Source organism: Balaenoptera physalus (genome assembly GCF_965194825.1).
Source record: "Balaenoptera physalus genome assembly, chromosome: 12".
Taxonomy (NCBI): domain Eukaryota; kingdom Metazoa; phylum Chordata; class Mammalia; order Artiodactyla; family Balaenopteridae; genus Balaenoptera; species Balaenoptera physalus.
This window is the reverse complement of record NC_138897.1, coordinates 59,296,996-59,324,489: the sequence shown is the minus strand read 5'-3', so window position 1 is coordinate 59,324,489 and position 27,494 is coordinate 59,296,996. Positions and strand designations below refer to the sequence as shown.

Here is a 27,494-nt window from a genome sequence, read left to right as displayed (position 1 = left end):
TTTTCACTGAAATTAAAAAGAGGCTCCTGAACCAGCCTCGAGAACCATCAGTGGCCTTGCAGTGGATTAGAGGAAAAATTTCAGACTGATCCTCTGAACTGTGAAACATGACATGGAATAAATATTGACTTTTTGGTCAAACAGGGAAAGCAGCTCTCAATCAGAGCCTCCTTTCAAAAAACCTTAAGTTTATTTAAAAATGAAAGAAATAGAAACACTCACTGACAAAAACCATAAACTTTTAAAGACCAAAAAGCTATTTCTTTATCCAAAAAAAAAAACCCCCAAAAAATAACAAAAAAACTGAAAACCTTCATGCAAATCTCAAGCATAATCACATCTCAAAGGATGGAGACAAAACACCTGGTGTCCATTACAACCTCATTAGTCTCTTCATGGGGTTGTAACATTTTAGTGGACTTGCTTAATAACAACAATGGCTCCTCTGGCAAACAAGGTCTATTCTTTGTCAAGTGTGGAAGAGAAGATGACGTGACTCAGATGACCAAGCTGTGGAAGCCAACATCCTTCTCAAGAATCCAGCTCATCCTCCTGCCACACTCAAAGGCTTGACTCAGAGCATGCCGTATCATCCGTTGATGGCAATCCTCAGGGGTGTGCCATGCGTTTTGCTTTCCCTGCTCTGCAGTTCCCTCCATTGTTTATCCCTTCTCCATTTATTCAGTCTTTCACTGAATGTTAATTGCTAGAAACTGTTATTCTAAAGGTGAAGAAGACATGCCCCTTCTCTTAAGAAGCTCATAGTCTACTATGATGATTCTCCAAGATTAGTGAACACGAAAATCAGCCAGGGAGCAACAGAAAACAGAAGCAACTGAGCTTCTCCCTGAAAGATTCTGATTCCAAGGCCTGAAGTGAAGCCCAACCTTCTGCACTTTATAAAAATGAGGTCGCAGTTGGATCACGGTGGAGTTGAGAGGATGTGAATAGTGGGATTGAAGGAAAGGGAGAAGCTTTAAGATGATGCTCGTATTCAAGCTTAGACAACTGGGTTGTGGGTTGTAGGAAATATAGAAAGTCACGTGCCTTGAAGAGGTGATTTGGTTTTAGAGAAACTGAGTTGGGATGCTTGTAGGATATCCGGGAAGAACTTGTCAGTAGGTAGGCAGATGGAAAGAAGGGCTTAGAGTCCAGGAGAAATGTCTAACAGGAGAGAGATTTGGGTGTCTTCAGCATATAGGTGAATGATACATATCAGTTTCTCCCCAACACACCTGAGTTAATAAAACTAACTCCTGCAAGCAGAAGTGACTCAGTTACTCTTAAATGTGGATGACAGGGATTAAATTGGAATATGAAGGAGGCCCAAGTGTGGTTTGAAAGGTTTTCCCTGAGGCTTTGTTACCTTTTTCACTCCCCAACTCCCAGTGGGAGGCAGTATGGCTGACACCTTGGAGAGTTTAGATGGCCACCCAAGGAGAGCTTGTGGAGGCTGAAGACAAGGTGGCAATGGATGAAATCCAAGTGCTTAGGGCAAGTGGAGAAAACAGGAACAGGAAAATGAAGGGAGAGAGAGATCATGGAAGTGAAGAGAGGCCTTTGCATAAATAAATAAGTAAATGAATAAAAAAATGATGATCAGCAAGACAAACATGGCAGTGGGATAAAGTTGGTGGGAAAAAATCTGGAAGGAAAATCATGGATTTGGTAAGTTGGAGGTCCGTGACAGCCACAAGAGCAATTTTTGTGGCGTCATGAGGCACCAGTCCGATTGCCTTGAGTTGGGTAGTAAATCAGAGGTCAAATGAAAGTGGCTTATTTCCAGGAAAATAGGATCCAAGGAACTTTATAAGATGGGGAGACCTGAGCTTATGTGGAAGTTTAGGGAGTGAGGACAAGGTTTGAAGATTTAAGAAAGGGCACAAATTACAACATGTGATCTAGGAAGATTTACTTCATTTACTTATTCATACATGTTTGTCTGTGGTTCTGCATTGAACAGGATCCACATGGTCCCCGCCTTCATAGAGCTGTAGCCAGTGGAAATTCACACAGTTGACGAGTAACTATTCCACAAGAGAGTGTGGAATGCAGTTTGCTATGGAGGCACCGGTTGGGTGGGTGGGGGACTCTAAACTAGTTTAGGTGTCAGGAAGAGGGAGGTTAAGCTGAGGCCAGAAGCTTGAGCTAGGTAATGAAGATGGGCCTGGGAAAAAGTGCTTCAGGCAGGAATGGAATATTTGAAGGCTAAGAGGTGATAGAGAAATGGAAAGTTAAAAAAAAAAAAAAAAAAAAAAAGTAGGGGCTAAAGTATAGAGCCCAGAGGGGAGTATGGGCTGAAGCCAGAGGGATAAACACGGGTCCAGTCATAGAGATCCTTGTAAGCTGGGTCTGAGAACTTGAATTTAGCCTGAGGACAATGTCAAACCATTGAACTTAAATTTTAAGTAGGAGAGTGGCATGATCAGGTTTGCATTTTAGAAATATTTAGGCTGTACTGGTGTGGGTAGATTCAAGGCAGCGAGACTGAAGTCAGGGAGACCAGGTAGAGGGAGTGAGATCAAGTATATGAGTAGATTAATTGTGGAGGTGGGAGAGGAGGAGATAAAAGTGTTTATGATAGCAAAAATTGGATGCATATGGAAAAGGAGGTTGAGGGCTTTCATACCTGATAAGGTGGGTGGTGAGGGGGCAACACCTGGAGGGTGATTGCAGAATTCCAGATGGGCTATCGCGGTCTCCACATGGGGAATGCGGGGGAGACGGAGAGAAGTGGACTATGAGATATATTTTGCAGGTAGAAGCAGAGCTTGTTGAGGATGTAGGGTAGAGGGGAAGGGAGGAGGCAAGGGTGACTGGGCTTTTTCATCAGTAAAAAGACACTACTAGCACAGGGCTGGTGTGAGGATGAAGTGAGACGATGCCTTCTCTACGGTTATAAAGGTAACATGAACGCAGGGCACAGCTGCTGCTCCTGGAGTGGGGAGACTTGAGTACGAGCTCCCGCCCTGCAGCCCATCTCCCCTGAGGAGTGCAAGGCATCTTCACTGGTGTCCTTTCCAACCACACCATCCTCCTCTTCTGGGCCTTTCTCTCCTCTCCCTGAGCCCCAACTCAACTCCTCCCAGAGCTCTTGACCAGAGAAATCTTGGTCAGCTGATGATCTTCACGTGACCACAACCTTCAGCCCCTGTATCCTCCAGAGTGGGGCTCAGAGGAGGCGCCAGGCCGGGGACTTTTGGGACCCACCTGCAGGGGCTCAATCAGCTCTTGGTGCTGAAGGTGGTGGGGCTGGAGGGAGGATGCATGTTCCAGAAGCCCTGTCCTCTAAAGAGTTGCTGAGCTTGTTTTCTCATCACCTGGTCTGTGAGTCTAGCCCATTGTAGCTAACAGGTTTTTGTGGGACTTTTTTCCAACCTTATAATTCTTCTGTTAGGTTTTGCATGTGTGTGTGTGTGTGTGTGTGTGTGTGTTAAAATACACGTAACATAAACCTTATCATCCTAACGCTTTCTAAGTGTGCAGTTCAGTGGCATTAAGTACATTCAGATCATTGCACAACCATCACCACCATCCATCTCCAGAACTGTTATCATCTTGCAACACAAACTCTGTCCCCACTAAACAGCTACTCTCCATTCCCTCCCCGCTCCACCTGGAAACCACAATTCTACTGTCTGTCTCTGTGATTTGACTACTCTAGGTACCTCATATGGGTGGAATTATACAGTATTTGTCCTTTTGTGACTGGCTTATTTCACTTAGCATAATGCCTTCAAGGTTCAACCATGCTGTAGCATGTGTCAGAATTTCCTTCCTTTTTAAGGCTGAAAAATATTCCATTGTCAGCATGGGCTGCCTTTATTTTGTCCATTCATCTGTTAATGGACACTTTGGTTGTTTCCACCTTTTGGCAATTGTGAATAATGCTGCAATGAACATGGGTGTACAAATATATCTATTTGAGTCTCTGCTTTTGATCCTTTTGGGTATCTATCCAGAAGAAGTATTGCTGGATCATATGGTAATTCTATGTCTAATTTTTTGAGAAACCACTATGCTGTTTTCCATAGTGGCTGTATCAGTTTACATTCCAACTACCAATGCACAAGTGTTCTAATTTCTCCACATGTTTGTCAAAACTTGTTATTTTCTGTTTTTTGAAAAGTTTTTATATTTATAATAGTCATCCTAGTGAGTATGAAGTGGTATCTCCTTGTAGTTTTTTTTTGTTTTGTTTTGGCCATGCTGTGTGACATGCGGGATCTTAGTTCCCCAACCAGGGATCGAACCTACTCCCCCTGCAGTGGAAGCGTGGAGTCTTAACCACTGGGCCTCCAGAGAAGTCCCTCTCATTGTAGTTTTGATTTGCATTTCCCTAATGATTAGTGATGTTGAACATCTTTCCATATGCTTATTGGCCATTTGTATATCATCTTTGAAGAAATATCTATTTGAGTTCTTTGCCCAATTTTTAAATTGGGTTATTTGTTTTCTTGTTGTTGAGTTGTAGGAGTTCTTTACAGATTCTGGATGTCAACCCCTTATCAGATATATGGCTTACAAACATTTTCTCCTGCTCTGTGGGTTGCCTTTCCACTCTGTTGATAGTGTCTTTGATGCACAAAAGTTTTGAATTTTGATGAAATCCAATTTATTATTTTTTTCTTTTGTTGACTGTTTTTGGTGTCACAGCTATAATTTAGGTATTTTAGATGATTTTCTTCAATTCAAATATTGGGGCCAAAATTCTCTCCATTTTTCAGTTGGAGAAACTATTATGCAAAGAAACTGATGGGCTTATTCCATCCCAACATTAGTTAGTAAGCTCTGGGCTGAGAATCCATATTCTGGGCTCTTCGGGACTCTCGTTTGACGTGCAAAACAAGGCAGGTACCTTGGTGAGAGTTGGAGCAAATCTCCAGAGTAATCTTCAGGGACCCTATAGTTTCATCAAGCCCTAAAGTGAAAAAAAAAAAATTGCCAGTTTTTGTCTTTTTCTTTGCCAGTCATGTATAAGTTTCCCCCTAACGTTCTAAATAGAAAGCTTCTGGAATGGAGAGTCTGTGAAATATTTTAGAATGTATTCATTTCTGGGCACCGACTTTTACTAGAGCAAAGAGTTCCCTGTTTAGAATGAATCAATGGGCTGGTTACACTGTGTTACCAAGTCCTCAGGAGAGGAAATCTGAAAAGCTGCAACCACTGCCCGTGCCAGAATTGTATGGCTTTTGGTATGCTAACAAGAGCGCAAGTAATCTGTCATTTCACCATTGTGGAAGAAAGTTCCTCCGCAGCGCCCCCCCGCCCCGCCCCCCACCAGCTCCACTCACCACTTAGGTTCTGCAGTAAAGCTATAAAGCAATGGGTCTGCTTAGGAGGGTTTCTGAAAAGAAAGATAAACACTGTGGGGCAACAGGATGGGCCACAATGAAAGGAACTCATTATGAATCTGCTCAACAGCCCAGCCTCCTTTCCTAGTAAAACTGGAGTCAACCTGATCGTTTCAGGGGCGGTGGGTAGAAAGGGGACTTTTCCAACCCAGGGGAGTGTGGTGGGTTTTTTAGTCTCTGTCTCTCTCTTCTTGAAGGTCCAAGAGTTGTAATCCTGCTCCGAGTTCTGCAGGGAGATCATCTAATGGTGACTTCGAACTTAGCGACAGCTCTCCCCGGGTGGCAGTGAGAACTGTCCCTTGTGTCCCTTCGGGGCATCAACAAGCGCACTTGGAAACTTTGAGCCTCGGGGAAGTGCTCGCCCCGTTTGATCCTCTAACCCTCCGTGCCCAGAGCCCTTTGGAGAAGGGACGAGCTAACTCCGCTGTCCCCGTGACGCTGCTGCTCCCAGCCCTCTCACCCCACACTCTAGGTAGTCAGGGGTCTAGAAACAAGCCCAGCGGCCGCACGTTCCGTGCACCCCGAGGGTGAGCACTTGACCACCCTCGGGAGCCGCTTTCCTCCGACTTCTTCCCGCTTCTGGTCAAACGGGAAAAAGAGAGAACTGGGGGAGCGCGGGCGAGCGACGGCGCGGCGAGGAAGCGGCGGGGCCCAGGCGAGCGCCGGCCTGCGGGCGGGCGGGGCGGGCGCGGGAGGGCGCGAGAGGGGCGTGGGCGCGGCGGCCCGCGCGCCCCGGCGGCCGGGCCAGGGGGAGGGGCGCTGGCGGGAGCGGCGCCTCCCGCCCGGGGTGAGCGGCGCGCGCGGCGGCCCCGCGGCACAGAGGGCCAAGCGGGGAGGGAGGGCTGGAGCGCAGACGGCCGACGCGCGGCGCAGCTGCCATGGGCGCTCACTGACCCGCTGCTCAGCGCGAACTTCCTCGGCGGCGCGGAGCTCCCCGGCTGGCTGTGCGTCTCCTCGGCCACCATGAAAGGTAGGGCGGGCTTCGGGGAGCGCGTGAGGGGGCGAGGTGCATCCGGCGCGGACTTTCTCTGCTTGGAGCCCCGGGGGACACCCGGTGCTTGGTTCGTGCGCGCACCCTGGGGGCGCCCCCGGCTCCGGAGTCGGGTACCGCCGGAGACCTAGAGTTTGGGGTTTTGAAGCGTGTGCGTATTCCGCTCCCCATCCTGTCTCTACAAAGTATTTTGAAGCCCCAAATTATTGTTTACGGGTTCCAGTTCCCAACTTTTTAATTGAAAAAATATGCCCAGGAGAGTGGAGGCATCATCATTCCCCCCCCCCCCCAACCCCCAGTCGGTTCTCCGCTCTGGAGCACTCCCCCCTCTCCCCAGCGTCCTCTCCCTCCCCGATGTTGCTGTTTCCCCGTCCAAGAAGTCGATGGGCTGCTGGCCGGGGGTTTTCTCTGGGACTCGGGGATGTTCTTGGTGCGCCCTCCCCACATCTGGCAATGATTAGGTGCCCGCGGAGTTCAGCTGGCTTGGGAAGTGCGTTTGGCATCTTTCTCCATCAGACCCACTGATTGGAAAATAACTGTCCTGGGTTCCGCGTCCCTTCCATGTGCCCGCCTGCAGAGCTGTGCCCACGTGTGTTCAGGGGTGACACAGTCCCCCGGGCGGTATCCTCTGCAGGCCGGTTTAGGGAAGTGTCAGATGTTATCGTACCTTTAAACGGAATCGCGAGGAGAAGGGCTTCTCAGGGCAGCCTTGTGTTTAGTAGAAACCCGAAGATTTGTCAGCAGAATCCAGATTTATATGTGAGATAAATAATTACAGCGGAGGCATCCAAGGGAGCCATTTGGAGATGGGCCGGCGTGGTGTTTACACAAGACTGGAGACCTGGTTTTGCGTTAGGATAACACATTTCTGTCCCCGCGCGGGCCGGACTCGAGTGAGGGGGCTGGGTGCGAAATGCCATCTGACCGCGGGGACCGAGTTTCCAGTCGCCCAAGACGACGCGATGCGACCGCTTTGACTTGCAAGCGTTGCTGACCGAGGCGGGCGCCCCGGGAGCCCCCCAGACTTGGAAAGTAACTTTTGGCTCTAGGTTTCTCTGAAACGGAGTTCACGCTGAACACTCCGGAGCGGTAATGCCAGTTAGCTCTCCTTCCAAGGGAGTTCTGTGTCCTCCTTTGGAGACCCAGGGTAGGGAGGGGACAGAACACCAGGTGGAATGGGGCCTGCCCCAGGGCCAGAGAAACAAAAGACAGGATACTACTCTCTGGCTAGAGAATTTCAAAAGGCAGTGGTGTGTGTTCCTTCTCTCTCCATCTCGGTTTCTCTTCTCTCAGTTACATTCTAGGAAAGGAGCACTTTCCTTAGCACTGATTGAAGGATCCTCCCAGAAAGGAAAGAGTTCACGCGGCTAAACTTTACTCTGGGGCTCAGTTACCATCATTTTAGCCAGTTAATCTTCTCATTGCTGGTCACTGAGGCCAGAAGGTTTTGAACTCTCAGAAAGATAAGCCAGCTACTCATTTCATCAGCTCCCATGTGTGTTCCGAAACTCTGAAAATCTTGTTATGCTTTTGACTGGGTCAATGACTGTTACTACAGTTTGGGTATTTTTCCAGTGTTAATTCAAATCTGCAGAGGAAGACACACCTACAAGTTCTAAACATATTTTTTGCGTGTGTGTGAGATTTACACTGCATTCTAGACCAGCTTGCAGACCCCCTGGAGAAGGCTCATTGCTTACTCTCTGTGGTCTGGGCACTGCTTCAAAGGCCCCTCTTACCTTCTGCCCCAGTGGGAATGGGGAGCTGAGGGACTGAATCCCTGGGTAGACTAGTCACTTTGAAGGCCTCTTTTAAAACAAAATATTCTGTGAGAGGTTTGCTTACCAACTATTGCCATGTAATTTGCATTTATTTGTCTGGTTTGTGAGATGCGGAAGGGGGGGAGCAGTAATACTTCTTTAGTACCTACTAAGTGCCAGCCCCTGTGCTCCACTCTCTATAAGCCCTCCATCAGTGAACCCTCTCAACAACCCTGTGAGGTAGGTATTTTGACCCCTACATTATAGGTGTGGAAAAGGAGTCTAGAAGAAATAGAAACCAGCCAAGGAGGATGGTAGGCATCTAAAGACAAGCTTTGCCAGTTTCCCTGTGAGGCTTGGAGAGACCTAGGAGACCAGATCCGATAATCTCTGGACTAGAAGAAAAGTGAATCTCAGGCAATTAAGTAGCCAAGTAACTCGAAGTTGGTGCAGCAGCCAGGAAGGGGTGGAACCAAGAAATTGGACACAAGACTTTTGAAGCCAAGCAGAGTATGCTTTTAGCCAAAAAAGGAAAGCTGCCTTTACCAAGTAGAATTATTTTGATGATTTGCCATAGGTAACCAACACAGAGTCTTCCTTGGGTTCGTGATTATGTCGTATAGCTATTAACTCATTATGTTTAAGCCAACATTTCATTAGAATTTGATTTCCCTAAATAATAGAAGTCAGTGACAAGCCTTGCAAATGCTTAAAATTAAGGTATTAACCTAAAACATTCTTTAGCCAAATAGAAAATTAGTGGACATCTTAGAAGTTACAGAAGTTTATCTGCCAAAGCAGAAATTCAGCTACTATGCGAGACAAATACCTTTTCAGGGTGCCTATTTGCCTTTCTAATTCTGATGTTTAAACCTGGGATATAGCTTTTGTAAAAACCCAGGCCTTTGTAGTCTAATTCCAGGTCTGCCATGAGCCACAGCGCCACCTATCTGTTACGTTCAGCAAATCTCTGTCTCTGTTCTATTTCCTCCATCTCTGGAGTCACAAGTACCAAAATAATGACATCATTATATATTTTCCAGAAGAAAATTACTTGCCTTGTTGCTGCAATACTTGAAGTGTTCCAAACTGATTAAAACATGAAGCTGGTTTTAATTTATTTCTAATTACATTTTCAATTAGCTGTACTGCACCATAAATTTCATGGTTTTTAATAAATATTCACATCCTTTATGAAGGAATCTGACTCCTCTAGAGTTAGGTGTGTCATTAAGAAGTCACACTTCTAGTCCTGGAAGTTGGGAATATTGGTGAGTTTTAATACAGCAGCACTTGTTACCTAAGAGACGGCCGGAAACAACCACGGGACCACAGTGGTTCAAACCACTGTTCTAATTTAACACAGGGAGGAGGTTGGTGCCATCAAAACATAGTGTCCAGCTGCTTATTTTTGTGCTTTTGTGTGTAAACATTTCTGAAATGCTGTCTGGCAATAATACCTTTAAAATGCACTAGTAAGCAGTATACTTCTCCTACTGCCTGTTGTTTTCCCAGACCCATGGTCTCTTTGCTTTCCCAGTGTCTAAGATTTCTTGTTCTTAACTGGGATAAGCAGGCACGCATGTAAGGGCTGACTGCATTTAGCATTGAAAGAATCATGTTTTCTGCAGGGAAATGGAAACAAAGTGAGACCTTTTTCCTTTCACTGATTGGGAATTGGGGCTGCCCTTCCTCTGGAAGACAAATTTGCAATCCAATTACACTTTTGACTGTTAGTTTGAAGATGCTTGACATTCTTAATCTGAGGTTTAATTATTGCTAAGTATAGATCTTCCCTGTGGTCTTCTATGCAATTTTCCAAGATTGTTCCCATCCCCTTAGCACTCCTCCCCCCCACCCCCACCGTGCGGCTTATCCAGCAATAATGGTGTGGATGGGAAAAGCTGGAGTATGATAGCTTTAAAGCTATAGCATAACTAGGTGTCTAATTTTCTGAATTAATGCTTATTCTCAGTAAAACATTATTTCAAAACTGTTGATGTAGCTGCTGCCAAAGTAAGTTAAATGGCCTTTGAAGAATTAGTTTTCAAATGGTAAAATAGACATTTAAATTTTGTGATAGAAAAAATCTGTTTTGCCTCGGGTAAACCCAGTACATGAGTGATCTCTCAGGGGGACAGTTTGGTCCACATGTCTCCGTGTGATGGGAAAAAGAGGTCAGGTGCTAGGAGAGGAGCCCAGAGTGGGCAGAGGACAGCCTTCCTGCTTTTGGGGGCAAATCAGAGTGAAAAGAATCAGGCAGTTGTGGGCCAGGGGACAGTGTTCTAGGTAATCAAAGTGATCATCTGTGAAAAAAGTCTACCCGCACTGTGGGGTTGGCTCTACCAGGCTGGTCCTGCCTTTTCATCTTCTGCTCCTATGCCATTCCGAAGGCACAGGCTCTCTCAGCTTCTGGAATTCCTGACTGTGGCCTGGAGGCAGGGAACAGTGTTGTGAGTTGGAAGATAAAAGCCAGGGACAAGTTAATCTGTACTGTGGTTAGTGCTGCAAACAACTTCTTAGGCATGACTGATGGGCCATTTAATATCCCCACTTACTATTTTTCCCTTTAGTAATAGCTAACATTTATTGAGCACCTGCCATGCCAGACATTATTTTTTTCTTCATTTTACAGTTAAGAAATCTTAGACTCAGAGAGGCTGAGTTACTTGTCTCAGGGCACTAAGCTAGTCAGTGGGGAAATTAGTATGCAAATTCGGACAGTCTGACTCCAGAATCCACATGTAACACCTCTAATTTAGGCTCCCTCCTAGCCACACCCTAATGTTTCATTCAATCAACCCAGCTTCGTTAAGTACCTACTGTGTGCCACGATCCATAGATACTGAGTGAGCAAGGTAGAAAAGGTCCTACTGTCTGGGCTTAGACTTTAATAACCTGGCATCAAAGGTCTGAAGAAATTGCTGTGCTCTTCAGCCAGTCACTGGAGGAGTCTCTCTAGGCTGGAGCTCCTGCAGAGATAAGGCGGATTCCAGGGTTGCTGCCTTTTGTAGAATTTATCTGCCGGGAGGTTTTCTTGTGATTGATTGAATGAGTGTGAATGGCTCCCTAAAGCCATGGACTCTGGAAACAGTCCCTGCATTGTTTTGCTGACAGGTTTGCTGTGAGACAATGAAACATTGTCAGAATTGCTTTTCAAGAACAGACTGTAACCACCAGTAGGTGATCAGTAATAATAATAATTTAAAAATAGTAGTAGTAGTAGTAAATAAACATCTTAAACAAGGGATAGGGAGATACTGACTTTCTTCATAGAAAGTATTTTATTGTTCACTGTTGATAACACAGTTTCTAACCACACCAACAATCCAAAACTTGCAGTGGGTAACTTTTCAATCAAGCAGTGATTTGATTTCTTTTTAAGTGAATGATGTTTGAAGGGCCCAAACCAAAATAGTACCTTGAACAGGTCCTGCTGATTGCTTAAGGGACCTTCATAATTATATAGCAGTGAAAGGAGAAATTAGTAATCCAATTTAAAATTCCAAAGAGATCCTAGGAGCTTTCTTAACCCCTGAATTTATCACAAATAGTCAATCAATACTCTTAAAAAATATGAAGGAAATATGTTTTTCAGCATGGGAGGAGATTTAAACATTTATTTATTTATTGGACTTGGATATATTAAATATGACTCCTTTATACTTCCTGAGTCATTTGAGATTATAACCTTGTATCACGTGAAGTCATATGCACTTGCCTAAGAGGCTGGACATTTGACATTTCTGTGTGAAAAAACTAACTTGTCATTGGTTTGTGGAAATAGATGCACTTCTTTGGGCGTAAGTCACTTCCTTGTGACATAGAAATGTTTGGAAACTAGCTGATGTATATATATATATATATATATATATATATATATAACATTTTATTATTCAAAGCCAAAATAATCCAAATTTATAGTTAATAATATATACTTTAAAATGTAACCATTTCATAAAATGTAATTATATGTAGTGTTCCCATGAGTTGAACCTGACAATTTTAGTGTGGTGAAGAGTGTGGGCTCTGAAATCAGAGGGCCTGGTGACCACATGCAAACTACTTAACCTACTGGGGCCCCCAGTGTCCTCATCTGTCAAATGGGGGAGCTACTGGATGCCTTTTTTTTGGTTTTATTTGTTTTATTTTTGTTTTGTTGGTTTGTTTTGAGGATTAAGTAGGTTAGTATAGATCAGTTGTTTAGAATGGTGTCTAGCACCTAAGGAGAACTCAAGACATTTTAGGTGTTAGAATACTGTTTAGTTATAACCTGCTGCTTTCTCCAGGCAGAACGTAATTGCCAATTATGAACCATCTTATGTTAAGTTAATCAAGTGATACAGTTTCTGCCACGAAGAAAAAAGTTCAAAAAAGTTCGGTTTTGAAATGAAAGTAATTTTCAAATTACAAATGTGTGGTACAAAGACCTGGGGGATGGGAGAAAACTGTGCTCTTTATGGGAAACAGTTTTACTACTGGTCCATCTCCAGCTGCCATCACTCGTGTTATTGTCATGTAGTCAGAAATCAGCCCTACTGAAAATGCATGGACCATATTTACAGTGAAGTTTGTAACTATAGTGAAAATGGTACTATTTTCTCATTTGTTATGATCATGCTAGGAAATTAGAAAATACATGTAAATACCTTTAATTTACCTAGGAGCGCTAATTTTCCTGGAGCACTATTGTTCAGGTACCTGCTGATGGTGACATAATGTTTTTAAAGATTTGTATCTCAAATCCAGTGTCCAGTTTTGTCCAGTAAGGATATGACATCAAAGAGTCAAAACATAAAACAAATTTATCTGTAAATAAGTCTTAGGACAGATGTATGTGTATGTATGTGTTTTTAACCGTATGACATCATGTCTATTTCACTGGTAATGTTAATTTTCTATTAAGCTGTCATGTTTCTATTTTATTTATTATTTAAAATTAGGCCATCAAGTCCTAACTAGCTTTCACTTATTCTTTGTGTAGTATATTATTTAAATATATTCAAATATTCTTTATATTAAATATAGTTAAATATTCTTCATTTAGAATGTTATTGCAATATAATCAGATATTTAGTATGTACATAGCCCCTGTCCTCGAGGAGCTTGCAGTCTGATGGACAGGGTAAGACTTATGCATAAACAATTGGCATTAAAGATAGAAGGTGAAAAGTACCTTATTTGAGGTCCAGATAAATGCTGCTGTAGGACACAGGAGGAGATGGCTGAGGACAGGAATATTTTCCTTTGGAGGGGAGATTCAAGCTGATTCATTATCTCAAATTATATTTCATGCTTCAGGTTACATTGCTCTAATAGTAATTAGAGGCAAATGGTGCATCAGGGCCACGCTGAAACCTTCAAGTAGGACATTTCAATGTGGGAGATGAGAGAGAATCAAATACAAAGTTTTCTAGAACTTTGTGTCCTAAGCTCAGTTTTGGTCCATCATTCGTAATTAATTATAGTATGTTACTTTGGTATAATTGTTTGGATAACCTAAACATAAAGTTAAATGATTTCAGAACAAAACAGATATATCAGTTTTTTTTGTTTTTTTTTTTAAATTAATTAATTTTTTTATTTATTTATGGCTGTGTTGGGTCTTCGTTTCTGTGCGAGGACCTTCTCTAGTTGTGGCAAGCGGGGGCCACCCTTCATCGTGGTGCGCAGGCCTCTCACTATCGCGGCCTCTCTCGTTGCGGAGCACAGGCTCCAGATGTGCAGGCTCAGTAATTGTGGCTCACGGGCCCAGTTGCTCCGCGGCATGTGGGATCTTCCCGGACCAGGGCTCGAACCTGTGTCCCCTGCATTGGCAGGCAGACTCTCAACCACTGCGCCACCAGGGAAGCCCGATATATCAGTTTTTGTTTGGTTTGGTTTGGTTTTTAAACAGAGACTACTTATTTTGTGTGTGTGTCTCCAGAGAAATGGACGGCATTAGTTTTTCTTGCCAAATGACCCATGCAGTTGACCCCTTTCCACGGTCCTTATAAAATGTGGGGCAGGGATTCAAGTCCTCGTCCTGACTCTACTTGACCAAGGTGATTGGATGAGAAGGCCCCTCATAAGAGAAGGGGAGACATGTCACCTCCCCTGTAGTTACTGTGAATGATTGATGTGGGGGTCAACATTTTGAGTCTCATATTTATTTACTTTTTAAGTTGTTGAAATGGGCCTGCTGGAGGAAATCTGGTTTAGCCTCCACTACCAATTTAGTGGTAAAAGTTACCAAAAAAAATCCCTTCAATTTTGTTGAACGATAAAGGAAGGAAAAGAGTATCGTATCTCCTTATCAGAAAAGCAAGTTTTTGAAAAACATCAGAGTTACAAGTTGTGCCAGAAATTGGAGTCACTTTATGTCTTTACAATTTTGACTTAAAAAAAAACACCCCTATACCATTGAACCGAAAAAGGGATCCTATTACTGTAAAACATAAAATTCAGAAAGCAGCTGAGTAATCAAAATAAATGTCTTGTACTATTTGGAATAACCTACAAGTATTTTTAGCAGCCTGTGGGACCGCACTGTTTTGTTCTAGCGGTGATGACGCTACAGGAGCCGGGGCTGCATCAGGGTGGAGACAGTACAGAGTGGACAGCAGTGCTGAGCCCGGCTGGAAAGAGAAGTTTAATTCAGCCTCGCCTCTGTCCACGGTCCTTCAGCCTGGCTCCTAAAAGCGCCGGAACTTGTTCTGATCGGTGTGACATTTGTTAGAACCTACTCTGTGCCAACTAGTGAAGGCTGCGAGTCCACACCTTCTGGGCTGTCGCTCTAGGGTGAACCCTGCTCGCCGGCTCTTTGGGGCAGGGGACCTTTTCTGGTGGTCAGCATCCACTGGACCCGAGCACTTTTCTTTTTGTCTACCTGACTTTTATCTCCCCTACACATTCCCTTGTTTTGTTTGCTTGACTTTAGTTCTTATTTTTATCAAAGTTAGAGATGTGCATAGTTTAAAGAGTCAAAGAATATCACATTTATTATGAAAAACAGCAATTTCCTGCCCAACCCACTTCATTTCATCGCTTTCCAGTCCCCAGAGGCAACCTCCTGAGAACATTTTTTGCATTTTCTTTTGGCATTGACTTTTCTTTCAGTTCTCTACCTAGAACACACCATCCCCAAACCCTGTAGCTTCAAACAACAGATGTTTATTTGTTCATGACCCTGCGATTCAGGCTGAGCTTGGCGGGGATGGCTGATTTCTGCTTGCCGAGGTGTTGGCCAGGCTGGTCAGCCTCGCTCCGTGGCTGGAACATCAGCGGGGTGGCTGGAAGGGCCCAGGGCTGGCCGCGCTCTCCCCTTTCCTTTAGAGTCTCTCATCCCCCAGGGATCCTCTCTCCTCAGGTGGCCTCTGGTCCAGCAGGGTACCTGGACATTTCCCGTGGCAGCCAGCTGCCGAGGGGGTGAAAACAGAAGCTGAAAGGCAGAGGTCTTGGAGAAGACCTAGGCCCTGAGGTCACCCACTGCTACTTCTGGCAAATACCATTGGCCACAGCAAGTCACAGGGTCCTCCCAGATTATTAAGACGATGTCAATGCTGTTCACAGCTGACTTATATTTCTCTCTTGCATAACTGTGTTTCCTCTGGAATTGGTAATCCTCTTGTTATTTTGTTTGTTTAGCCTCCCATGTATGTTTACATCGACATTCACCCCCAAAGTCTCTTCCACTGTCCTCCATCTCTGTGCAGTGTGTTCAAACATAGTAGGTATTACCACATTTTCATCTTCTTGAAGAAATCTTTCCTGGACTCTTCCGACCTACTCAGGGTTAGGGTTAAGGTTAGGTTAGGGTGCACACATGCAGGTGCACACACACACACACATACGCACATACATCTTTCTGTATTTGTTCCTTATTTCAGTGGAATGCTTTCGCCAGTGACTTCTCGAGAAGAGTGTGCATGAGAGGTACATTTTTGAGGAATCTGTAGGTCTGAAGAGGTCTTTATATTACCTACTCATTTAGTTGAGAGATTTCTCTGTTGGAAATAATATAGCCTTAGAATTTTGAAGGCACTGGTTTCTTCTCTTTTAGCTCCAGTTTTGCTGGTGAGACATGTGAAGCCATTCCTTTTTTAAAAAATTCTTGTAAGTAATCTTTTTTTTTTTTTTTTTCTGTCCAGAAGGTTTTGAGTTTTCTCTTTGTCCCCAGGGCTCTGAAGCTTTACGATGATGTGCCTCGGGGTGGATCTTCTTCCTTTCTTTGTGCTGGGAAGTGATGTGCCTTTTCATTCTGGAAACTCATGTCCTTCAATCCTAGAAATACTGTTACTTATTCCTCTGATGATTCTTTCCCTCTGTTCTTTTCTTCTGGAACACCTGTTATTTGAATATTGGATCCACTTAATTGGTTGTCTAATATTTTTCTCGTCTTTACTCTTTTCTATTTATTTGCCCTTTTTCTGCTTTCTGGAATACTTCAACTCTGTCTTCCAACTCTTCTATTAAGTTTTCATTTCTGTGATCATAGTTTTAATTTCCAAGAGTTCTTTCTTTTTCTCTGAGGGTTTCTTTTTTATTATAGCATCCTGTTCTTCTTTTATGGATACATTATCTTCTTTTATCTCTACAAGGATATTAATGGTAGGATATTTTATTATATTTTTATCATTCTGCATAATGTGTATTTCCTCCAAATTGCTTTATCTGGTTTCTTTATTTTCATCTTTGTCTTTTCACGTTAGAGGCTGTGTCACGTGTCTGGTGTCTCCTCACGTATAAGAGCAGAGTATTATAAACATTAATTAGAAGCTCCTTGTTTTGGTGGATTTTGTGACCTGTGACTATCACTCTAGGCTGATCTGGCTGGGCTGTTCCATTGGGAACCTCCTGCAGTGAGAATCATTAGTTTATTTTTCTCTTAACCGGCCAGATTCCCCAGGAAGAACCTTCAGTCATTAGCCTGGAGGATACAGTCTGGTTGGCTGAGTGGGAGAAGAGGACTGAGTGTCTGAACATTCAGTATGAAAATTTCCCCCTTTTCCCCTGATTCCCTTACAGTTCCCCTCATCTCAGCTGTTGCTGGTGTCCTCTGGAGGAGGACACCATTTGTGTTCTTTTGTTTTAATTTCTCTGAGTAATAAATCTTCCATCTTCTGCTGTGGTCAGGGAGGGACAGTCACCCAGGTCTGTGAAGGGCCTGGGAGGTCAAACTGCTTTATTTTTCATATCCCACACAGATCACCCATTTAAAGTGTGCAATTAAGAGGGTTTTATATATATATATATATATTCACAAGTTTTGCAACCATCATTACAATCAAGTTTAGAACATTTTCATCACCCTCCCCCACCCCAAAAACCCATACCCATTAGCAGTCACTCCCCATTTCCCCCCAAAACTCGCAGCCCTAGGCTTTAAACTGCTTTCTGACTATGAACTGGCCTAATGTAGACATTTCATGTGAATGAAATCATACAAGATGTGGTCTTTTGTGACTGTCTTCTTTCACTAGCATAATATTTTCAAGGTTCCTTCCTGTTGTAGCATGTATCAGTACTTCATTCCTTTTTATTGCTGAATAATATTATATTCACATTTTGTTTATCCCTTCCTCAATTCGTGGACATTTGGATTGTTCTACTTTTTTACTATTATGAATAATGCTGCTATAAGCATTCATGTACAAGTTTGTGCATGGACATATGTTTTCATTTCTCTTGGGTATATACCTAGGATTAGAATTGTTGGCTCATATGGTATTCCTATGTTTAACCTTTTGAGGAACCACCAGACTGTTTTCCAAAGTGGCTGCACCATTTTGCATTCCCACCAACAGCATATGAGGGTTCTGATTTCTTCATCTTCTTGCCAACACTAATTGTCTATCTTTTTGATTATAGCAGTTGCTTCTTTTTTTAAAAATTTATTTATTTTATTTATTGATTTTTGGCTGTGTTGGGTCTTTGTTGCTGTGCGCGAGTTGCAGCAAGCGGGGGCTACTCTTTGTGGTGGTGTGCGGGCTTCTCACTGCGGTGGCTTCTCTTGTTGCGGAGCACGGGCTCTAGGCTTGCGGGCTTCAGTAGTTGTGGCTCATGGGCTCTAGAGTGCAGGCTTAGTAGTTGTGGCACATGGGCTTAATTGCTCCGTGGCATGTGGGATCTTCCTGGACCAGGGCTCGAACCCGTGTCCCCTGCATTGGCAGGCAGATTCTTAACCACTGTGCCACCAGGGAAGCCCTATAGCAGTTGCTTCTTAAACATATGTTCAACAAGTCCTCCTATTTTAGCCTCACCTTTATTCTCCTTTCAGAGTGGCCTGTGTCCCAAATTCCTTAGCCTTTTCAGGATTCTGGGGTATAAATCATCACTTCTCAGCCTTCTCTTCTGCTAGCACAGAGTTCAGTTTCCTGGGTCTGTGAGGTCAGCAACCACCATGGTGTGAAACTTGAGGGTCTGCCAGACCTGGGTCTTAGTGTTGGTCTGGCTGCTCACAAGTCGTGGGACCTTGGATCAAATTACGTGACTTCTCTGAGCCTCAGATTTCTCACCTATAAAACAGAGAAACAACAAATGGGAAGTAAATGACATTCAGTAGATCTGAGTAAGTATTGGTTCTCTTCTCTTCCTCAAACATGGTGGATAGGCAAAAAGAGAAAGAATTCCTTCAGGAATTCATCCGCTCGTGGGAGAGAGAGAGACACATGTATAACTCTATAATCTACTTACTTTTTAACAACAATTACTGAGTTTCTGTAGCATGGCATAAATGTGCTAGTTGCTGAGGGTACAATGTGATAAGTTTCCTGTCTTCCAAAGACTTTCCATCCGGTGAAGTCAAAACCAGAACTGGGTAAGCTGGGATGAAGTGAGAGAGTGGCATGGACATATATACACTACCAAATGTAAAATAGATAGCTAGTGGGAAGCAGCCGCATAGCACAGGGAGATCAGCTTGGTGCTTTGTGACCACCTAGAGGGGTGGGATAGGGAGGGTGGGAGGGAGATGCAGGAGGGAGGGGATATGGGGATATATGTATACATATAGCTGATTCACTTTGTTATACAGCAGAAACTAACACACCATTGTAAAGCAATTATACTCCAATAAAGATGTTAAAAAAAAAAACAAGAAAAACAGAACTAGAATATAAGGCAGACGGAAGTAATTGCTGTCACACTGATACAAAGGGAGTGCAGGGGAAGGAGAGGTGAATTCTACCCATAAGGATATTGCACAACTTGGTCCACAGATTGATTGGAACATATTAATATGTATGACTCTCAACTGTCCAAGCCAACTAAACTAAACTTCACTTGAACTCGTGGTATTCTGAAATAGCTAAGCTCAAAGAATAAATCAGCAGCAGAATTCTGTTTTGCGTTCTCCATCACGAAACCTCTGGCCAGCGTGGCCCTGTGCCAGTTACCAAGGAAAGTAAAAAAATAAATAAAAATCGCATTTTGAAATAGGCAAGCAAAAGACAGTATAGTCCATAGGTATTACAACAAAAATGCTATAGTACAGCTGTGGCAGCCAGGAAAGTACGTGCCTGTAGATATAAATCTCCAATTAAACACGTTTTGTTATTTAGGATGTTAAGGTTACTTCTTCCCTGCACACTAACTGATGTCAGAAGCAGGGATCAAGTTATGGCCACTGCAGAACTTAGAGGTCTTAAATCTTAACAAAATCCTTGCTCGTGTTGGAGTGTAGCAGTTATGTGACGTAGGTTGTGTCAGAGACAGATTTTGAAAAGTGGCAGGTTGCAAAGGTGACTGGATATCCTTGAGGGATAATATCCTTATTTGAGCCCATCACCTCTGCAGGCCCCTGGTACTATAAAGAAAATCCAGGATGCATTTAGCCTGGGTCCACTCAGTGTGAGGAAAAGGTTTTGAGAACAAAGTTTAACCTTGCACATAATATCAGGCTGTTTGTCTTCCTTAAACCCATCTGCCAGCCATGTGGGCCCTGTTGGAGTCTTTCACCCTCTCAAACTTTCAGGCATTGGGAACCGCTGACCCCTCCTCCTCTCTCCTGTGACTCTTGTAGTCTGATGTGGCTGTCCACACAGCCGCAAGCCCCATCAGCTCCTGCCCCTTTCTCTTTCTCCGTTCCTGAAATGTCTCACTGCATCACCAGCCTGAATCAGCTGTTTGCTAATCTGCACAGCTGGGGAATCTGGCCGGGGCTCTGGGGACACCTCCACTAAGGGAATGTCTACTAGGCGTTACCGGCCCAACTCGACGCAGCTTTTAAGGATGCGAAAAGTCAACTCTTGAAAACATTGAGTGAAACAAAGTTGAACAATTTTTTTCTCTCTCTTTCAGCACATCCCTGAGTCTCTAATGGTTCCAAAGTTGCTATGAATTTCCAAGAAAGGGATATGGTAGGCAGTAACTCTCTTTTTCCCTCCAAAGAATAAACACTAGGAAAGATTAAGACGCTTCTCCATGATACCTTCCCTGATAATCCCAGTAAGACGTTCTCTGGGGTCCTTTGTACCCCTCATGTCTCATATGATTTAGTATCTAATTATAGAGTTGGATGAGACAGAGATTTGTATTCTTTTAGGAGCTGCTATAAGAATTTCTCATCCTCTTGGGATGAGGGTTAAGAAGCAGGACATCCTCTTTGAGTCCTGTATTAGGGGTCGCCTGTAAAGCCTTTGTTTCAAAAAAAAAAAAAGAAAAACCTTTGTTTCTTCGAACCCCTAATGGGTTTGAGTAGGTTAATTTGGAGGCAGCGCTGAATTGCTTTAATAACAAAAATATGAGACATTTGAAGTTCCCAGGGAAATTTCAGGAAGGAGAGAGGAGTCAGTCAGACTAAATGCTGCATGGGAAAAAGACCAGAGAGGAAAAAGAAAACAAACAAACAAACTAATGGTAGGTCTGCTGAAAAGAAGCTTTAGGGAGAACACTAATGTTTTAAGCTGTTTGCTACCGGGAGCACAGTGTAATCTGTTTTTTTGTCTCCACTGTGAGTTCTTCGGTGATGATGGTTCCTTGGCCCACAGCGTGTGCATGTGAGCAGATTCTTTTGCGGATGTGTCTCTGCAGTGGAGGGGCTGGAGCTGGCAGGGGAAGCTGACGTCTGGGTGGCATCGTTACCTATGTTCATGTCCCATCAACTCCACTGGTCTATAAGCACCTGTTTATTGACTGAGTGAATAAATGAATGCATGGATTTCTAAGCAGAAGAAGCAGATAAGGGTTTCTCTTTAACTGAGACTAGACCGGACTTTGCAGGCATTAATGGGAGAATTACTTAGGAAAGCCAGCACAGACTAGGGGCTTAATATGTATTTGTCGAACTAACTAATCACTGAGTCAGAGAGAAAAAGGTGCTGTTCTTTTGCTTGTAAGCACGTTCTTCCATCTAGAAAGAACTAAAGCTTTAATCCTTGCCAGAAGAAGACGACTTGAATCATGAAAACCTGGATTTCTAGATTCCAAGCAAGATCTCTTCGCTGTTCTCTGAATAAGGAAACATGGTAAAATACAAAGATTTCCGACTTCTCCATTGTCTTAGGAGTAGTTGTTCTCTCACACATGTCTTCATAACACTTCATAACAAACTAGTGTGCTGAGGTTCAGCACACTGTGTGGTAGATATCACACATCTTGGGTTTTTCCACATTTCAAGGTTCGGTTATAGCCAGGCCCTGTGTCCCATCTGTGGGCTGAAAAAGATGATCACAGAGGCTCTATTTCCTCTCTACATGTCTCTTTTCTTTGAAAGCCTGTCAGCTTCTTGAGGGAAGGAACCATGTCTCACTCATTTGTGTACCCCACTGCCTGGCAACCTCTGGTCCATAGTGAGCGCAGAGTCAGCGCTTTTGAACTGAACTGCATGTGGGGGGAAAGCTGGGTGCTGGTGCAGTGATGGTGACCAACTCAAGAATAATTGGTTGGACAATAGCCAAGACACGGAAGCAACCTACGTGTCCACCGACAGATGAATGGATAAAGAAGATGTGGTACATGTATACAATGGAATATTACTCAGCCATAAAAAAGAGTGAAAGAATGCCATTTGCAGCAACATGGACGGACCTAGAGATTATCATACTAAGTGAAGTCAGTCAGACAGAGAAAGACAAACACCATATGATATCACTTAGACGTGGAATCTCAAATGTGACACAAATGAGCTTATTTATGAAACAGAAACAGGCTCACAGACATAGGAAGCAGACTTATGGTTACCAAATGGGAAAGGGGGTGGGGAAGGGATAAAATTAGGAGTTTGGGAGTAGCAGATACAAACTACTATATATAAAATAGATAAACAACAAGTTCCTACTATATAACACAGGGAACTATAGTCAATATCCTATAATAAACCATAATAGAAAAGAAAAAAAAAAGAAGAATTGGTTAGGTCTCCCTGGAAAGGCCTGGTCTTAACACTTTGACTTGTCATCAAAAGTATCCTTTAATTGCACACCCACACCTGGCAGATGTGTGAAATGACAAGTTCGTTATCAGTGTCATAGGAATTGCACTGTGTCCATGTGAGGAGGGAGATTTGGGCTTTTGGTAGAAAGCATGGCTGACATAACATTGCCCTTGTTTCCAGTTCCCTACCTTTAGGAATTCCCAAGCAAGTCTGTCTTTTGAAATGCATTTACTGGGAAACCATCCGTCAGTCCCAGTTACGCAGTGGCAGGAGAGTGGGGAAGGATTTGGCCGTCCTTGCAGGAGGCATGCTGGGCTCCTGAGATGCCACAGTTGGTGGAAGAGGTGACCCCAGAGCCTGGCATCTGCAAAGGAGGGCTTTAGGCTCAGTTACGTGAAGATAACTTGACCCTTTGGACAGTTGATTATTCAGTCATTCATTCACCCAAGTTTATTAAGCCTCTGCTCTTTGACAGGCACCATTCTAGGTACATGGGATTCATTCATGAAGTCAGACAGAAAAAAATTTCTGCTCACAGCATGCACGATGACACACACACACACATAAATGAGGATGATACCAGAGAGTAATATTAAAATAGGATGGTTTGACACAGAGTGGCTGGGTGGTGGTCCGGAAAGGCATCTCGAAGATACCATACTTCAGCTGAGACCTGAATTAGAAGGAGTCGCCTGAGGAACAGGAGGAAGAGCAGTGCAGGCAGAGGGAACAGCCAGTGCAGGGACACTGTGGTCTTTCTCAGAAAGCGTGGTATGTTCCAGGAGCAGAAGGACAGCCACGTGAGGAGCGTGGTGGGCGAGGGGAGGGTGGAGCAGGTGGAGACGGCTGAACTTGAGTCCAGCACTGACCCTGCACTTCCGGCCTCACTGTGGTTAATGCTCTGTCTTTTCTTCTCCCGCAGACGACTTCGCAGAGGAGGAGGAGGTGCATTCCTTCGGTTACAAGCGGTTTGGTGAGTTCTAACAAAGCTCTGTTCCTTCTCTGTGCTTCATCTGGGATATGGTAACATGACCATGGCTGGACCTCTGACACACATGAACATGTGTGCCTCTGAGGCCCAATTTTGGTTGGAAATTGAGTTTCTGTATAACAGGTGGATGATTTCTCAGAGAATCTGAGGCTAGTGGGACAGGAGTTACGCCCAGGCATGGGGAAGTGATGGGATGCTTAGGGGGTTGGCTGAATACAAACCTGATGGCTTAACAGGCAAAATATGGTGGGAAAGGCAAATCTGTGACAAGATAGGCATTTCTCTATTTTGAGATTTAGAAAACATCTTTTCCCTTTTTCCTCAGGCCCCATATTCATAACTTAGTGTCAGTGGAGAAATGAGAGGAAGACTTTTTTCAGGAACCCAGCTAGACACAGGTGCTCCAAGGTAGTCTGAACAGTGGCCCCTGAAGATATCCTCATCCTAATCCCTGGAACCTGAATGTTACCTTATATGGCATAAAGTGCTCTGCAGATGTGATCAAGTTAAGAGTTTGAGCAGGGGAGGTTATTCTGGGTTATCCGGGTGGGCTCTAAATGCAAGCACAATTGTTCTTATAAGAGGGAGGGAGAGGAAGATTTGACTGCTGAGAAAAGAGGGCAATGGGATGATGGGAACAGATATTGGAGTGATATGCTGTGCAGGTGGAGGAAGGGGCCACAGCCAAGGGATACAGGTGGGCATTGGAAGCTGAAAAAGGCAAGGAAACATTTTCTGTTCAGAGAACTCTGGTGGGATTGCGGCCCCACCAACATCTTGATTTCAGCTGACTAAAGCTGATCTCAGACTTCTGGCCTCTCACACCATAAGAGAAGAAATCTGTGTTCTTTTAAGCCACCCCGTTTGTAGTGATCTGTCCCAGCAGCCACAGGGAACTAATCCACGCTTCTCTGCCTACTCACGGATGCTCTTCTGTCTTTGACCACACTTCCCAGGATCTGCAGTTGGGCCTCAAACTGCCAGTGAAAACATTACAAAGTTCCAAAGACAGTTCAAGGGAACTGAGGTTTTTCTGTCCAGCCCGTTTCTGTGCCTTGGTCAGAGGAAATGAGGAATAGAGGATAGAGGAGAAAAGAATGAGAGTGTGTGTGTGTCTGAGAGAGAGAGAGAGAGAGAGAGAATATGAAAGGGAATAAATCTACTTCCTGTTGCTTAAAAAAAAATCCTGGCTGGACCTTGATTAAATTTAACATCCCCCAGCTGCTCTGGCTCCCTCATTGCTTTAGCATTTTTCCTTCTGGATACACACTTCTGCATTTCTTTCTGGGACAAAAAATAGGGCTTTAAAGTGAGAATGCAGTGGCACGAAGCCCACGGCCCCTCCGTTCATGTGCTGGCAGAGAGGCTTCTGCCCACCATGCTCTCCCCTCCCCCATGCTACTGTTCTTTATCTGCACAATGACTTGTTTCTGCATTGGTACCATGTGTTATTCTGCTTTCCCATCGTGGGTTCACTGATGGTTGTCATAAGAGTGAAGAGGAAACCAGACATTATAAAGGAAAGAAAAAACAAAACAGAAATTAAAAGGCAGAAATAAAGAGGAAAATCAAACTTGTAAAGATAAGGCAGAATAAATGTTGACGTGCCTGTGTATTTTGGAGATCAGCAGATTTCAAATCTCTACACGGAAATCGGTAGAAATATGAAGAACCAAGAGAAAAGAGTGACCTTGAGAGAAATTTTATTTAAAATTTCATGATCCTGTAACTAGCTAGATGGGCAGGGATATGGTGGAAAACACAAAAACATAGTAAGTTGCTGAAAGGATTTAATTTATGGTGGTTAAATTGTGTGTGGAAACCATAAACTGATGACTCAGAGGGGAGACATGATAACAATGTACAAATATTGGAGAACCAGGGAGACGTGGAGAGAGTGATACCAAGTGGCACAAGTAGAAGAAGAGAGGAATTAAATTAAAAGAGAAACTTTGGAATGAGCTATGGGAGAGACATCCCGAGGCTGAGAATTCTTGGGTTCAGCTTTTAGGCACAGTGATGGATATCCAGCATAGGGGTGGAGTAGAATTTTGGAAATGGAAGAGGCTTTGCGATGATTTATATCAGCCTTTACTTTTCTTAAAATAATTAATTAATTAATTAATTAATTTTTGGCTGCGTCAGGTCTTCATTGCTGTGCGTGGGCTTTCTGTAGCTGTGGCGAGCGGGGGCTACTCTTTGTTGCGGTGTGCGGGCTCCTCATTGCGGTGGCTTCTCTTGCTGCGGAGCACGGGCTCTAGGCACGCGGGCTTTAGTAGTTGTGGTACGCGGCCTCAGTAGTTGTGGCTTGCGGGCTCTAGAGCACAGGCTCAGTAGTTGTGCTGCACGGGCTTCATTGCTCCGCGGCATGTGGGATCTTTCCGGACCAGAGCTCGAACCCATGTCCCCTGCATTGGCAGGCGGATTCTTTTTTTTTTTTTTATAACATTTTTTTTAAAAATTATTATTTATTTATTTATTTATTTATCTGTGGCTGTGTTGGGTCTTCATTTCTGTGCGAGAGCTTTCTCCAGTTGCGGCAAGTGGGGGCCACTCTTCATCGCGGTGCGTGGGCCTCTCACTATCGCGGCCTCTCTTGTTGCGGAGCACAGGCTCCAGACGCGCAGGCTCAGTAGTTGTGGCTCACGGGCCCAGTTGCTCCGCGGCATGTGGGATCTTCCCAGACCAGGGCTCGAACCTGTGTCCCCTGCATTGGCAGGCAGATTCTCAACCACTGTGCCACCAGGGAAGCCCGGCAGGCGGATTCTTAACCGCTGTGCCACCAGGCAAGTCCCTCGGCCTTCACTTTTACAGATAAGGAAGGTGAGGCCCAGATAGATCAAGTCCTTGCTCAAGCAGGTTAGCAAGAGCTGGGTTTGATGCTGGGTCTTCTAACTCTCAGGCTAACGTAATTTTGAGGAAGGGTCCAACAGTGAGATTGAGGTGACCTCTCAATTCCTGTGTCCTAGAAGTGTCCCTGCAGTTCTGGAATCTTAAAGTGGGCTTGACACCAGTCTGGCTCCACCAGGGAGACCTCATCACTTTCACAGGGCCTAGGACTCTGCACCTGGTTTTATAGAAGATAAATGGGTTTCTAGTTCCTAAGGTGTGGCCAAGGCTGGTCATTGAAAGCAGCAGGACCAAAGAACCCATTCCTTCAGGTATGATTCAACTTTAACCATTAAAGGAAGACAAAGTTGGTGAAAGGTGGTGAGTGGGAGGCATCCGGAGACCAGGCAGTCCTGTCGGCCCCGCCCCTACTTACTTCTGTGACTTGAGTCACTTCCACACTGTGGGCCTCAGTGCTGCATCTGCCCTGTGGGCAGAGTGACATCTGCCACGGTAGTAAGTCTACCTCACAAGCCTTTGGTGAGACTGAGAAGGATAGCAGATGGACCAGTGCTTCGAAGTTGCAGCACTGTGAAAACAAGGGTGGTGTAGCCACTTTCCTGAGATTTGAGGCTGTTACACTCTTCAGACATCTTGGTCCAGCCTCTGCCAAATATCTAAATGCGACAGGTCTGAAATCTCATTCCTGAAGAGAGATATAAAGATGAACATGGTAATATCATTGGCTTTTATTTTTGCAAAATAGACTGGATAACATATAGGGGTTAGTTATTGTCTAATTTTAGGTATGTCTTGTTTGTGCAAATACAGTGGTCACAACTTGAATTTAGGCTGCAGATGAACCAGGGATTAATTATTTGCAGGGCAAAGGGGCCACTATTTTAGCAAATTGTCTGGTAGCTTGTTTCCAAAGTTATTCATATATAGTTATTCAGAAACATATGCTACATAAAGTCAAGGCTTGTTTACATAATAATACTGTCCTTTTTCAAATTCAGTATAATATTTAATAAAGAGCAAAGTGGGTGATCATCTCCAGTAATCTAGTATGTGATGGTATTATTTTAAGATGGTCATCCCTTGTCTAGTCAAGAATTCATTGTTACATTTTGGTCTCAACCAAGGCTTCTATTTTTCTTCCATCTCTCTATATGTCCTGCTTGTTAGCCCCTTTCCCAATGTTCTGGGCAGGTGT

General features: G+C 44.1%; 1 protein-coding gene across 1 annotated transcript in view; it reads left to right on the top strand.

The window, feature by feature from the left end:
* Positions 1-6,134: 6,134 nt before the first annotated feature.
* COLEC12 (collectin subfamily member 12) overlaps positions 6,135-27,494 on the top strand; it is a 198,169-nt gene continuing 176,809 nt past the window's right edge. Inside the window, exons 1-2 of the mRNA XM_082418683.1 lie at positions 6,135-6,324; positions 23,381-23,431. Coding sequence (XP_082274809.1) covers positions 6,318-6,324; positions 23,381-23,431 — 58 coding nt within the window. The 5' untranslated portion in view covers positions 6,135-6,317. The remainder of the gene's footprint in view (positions 6,325-23,380; positions 23,432-27,494) is intronic.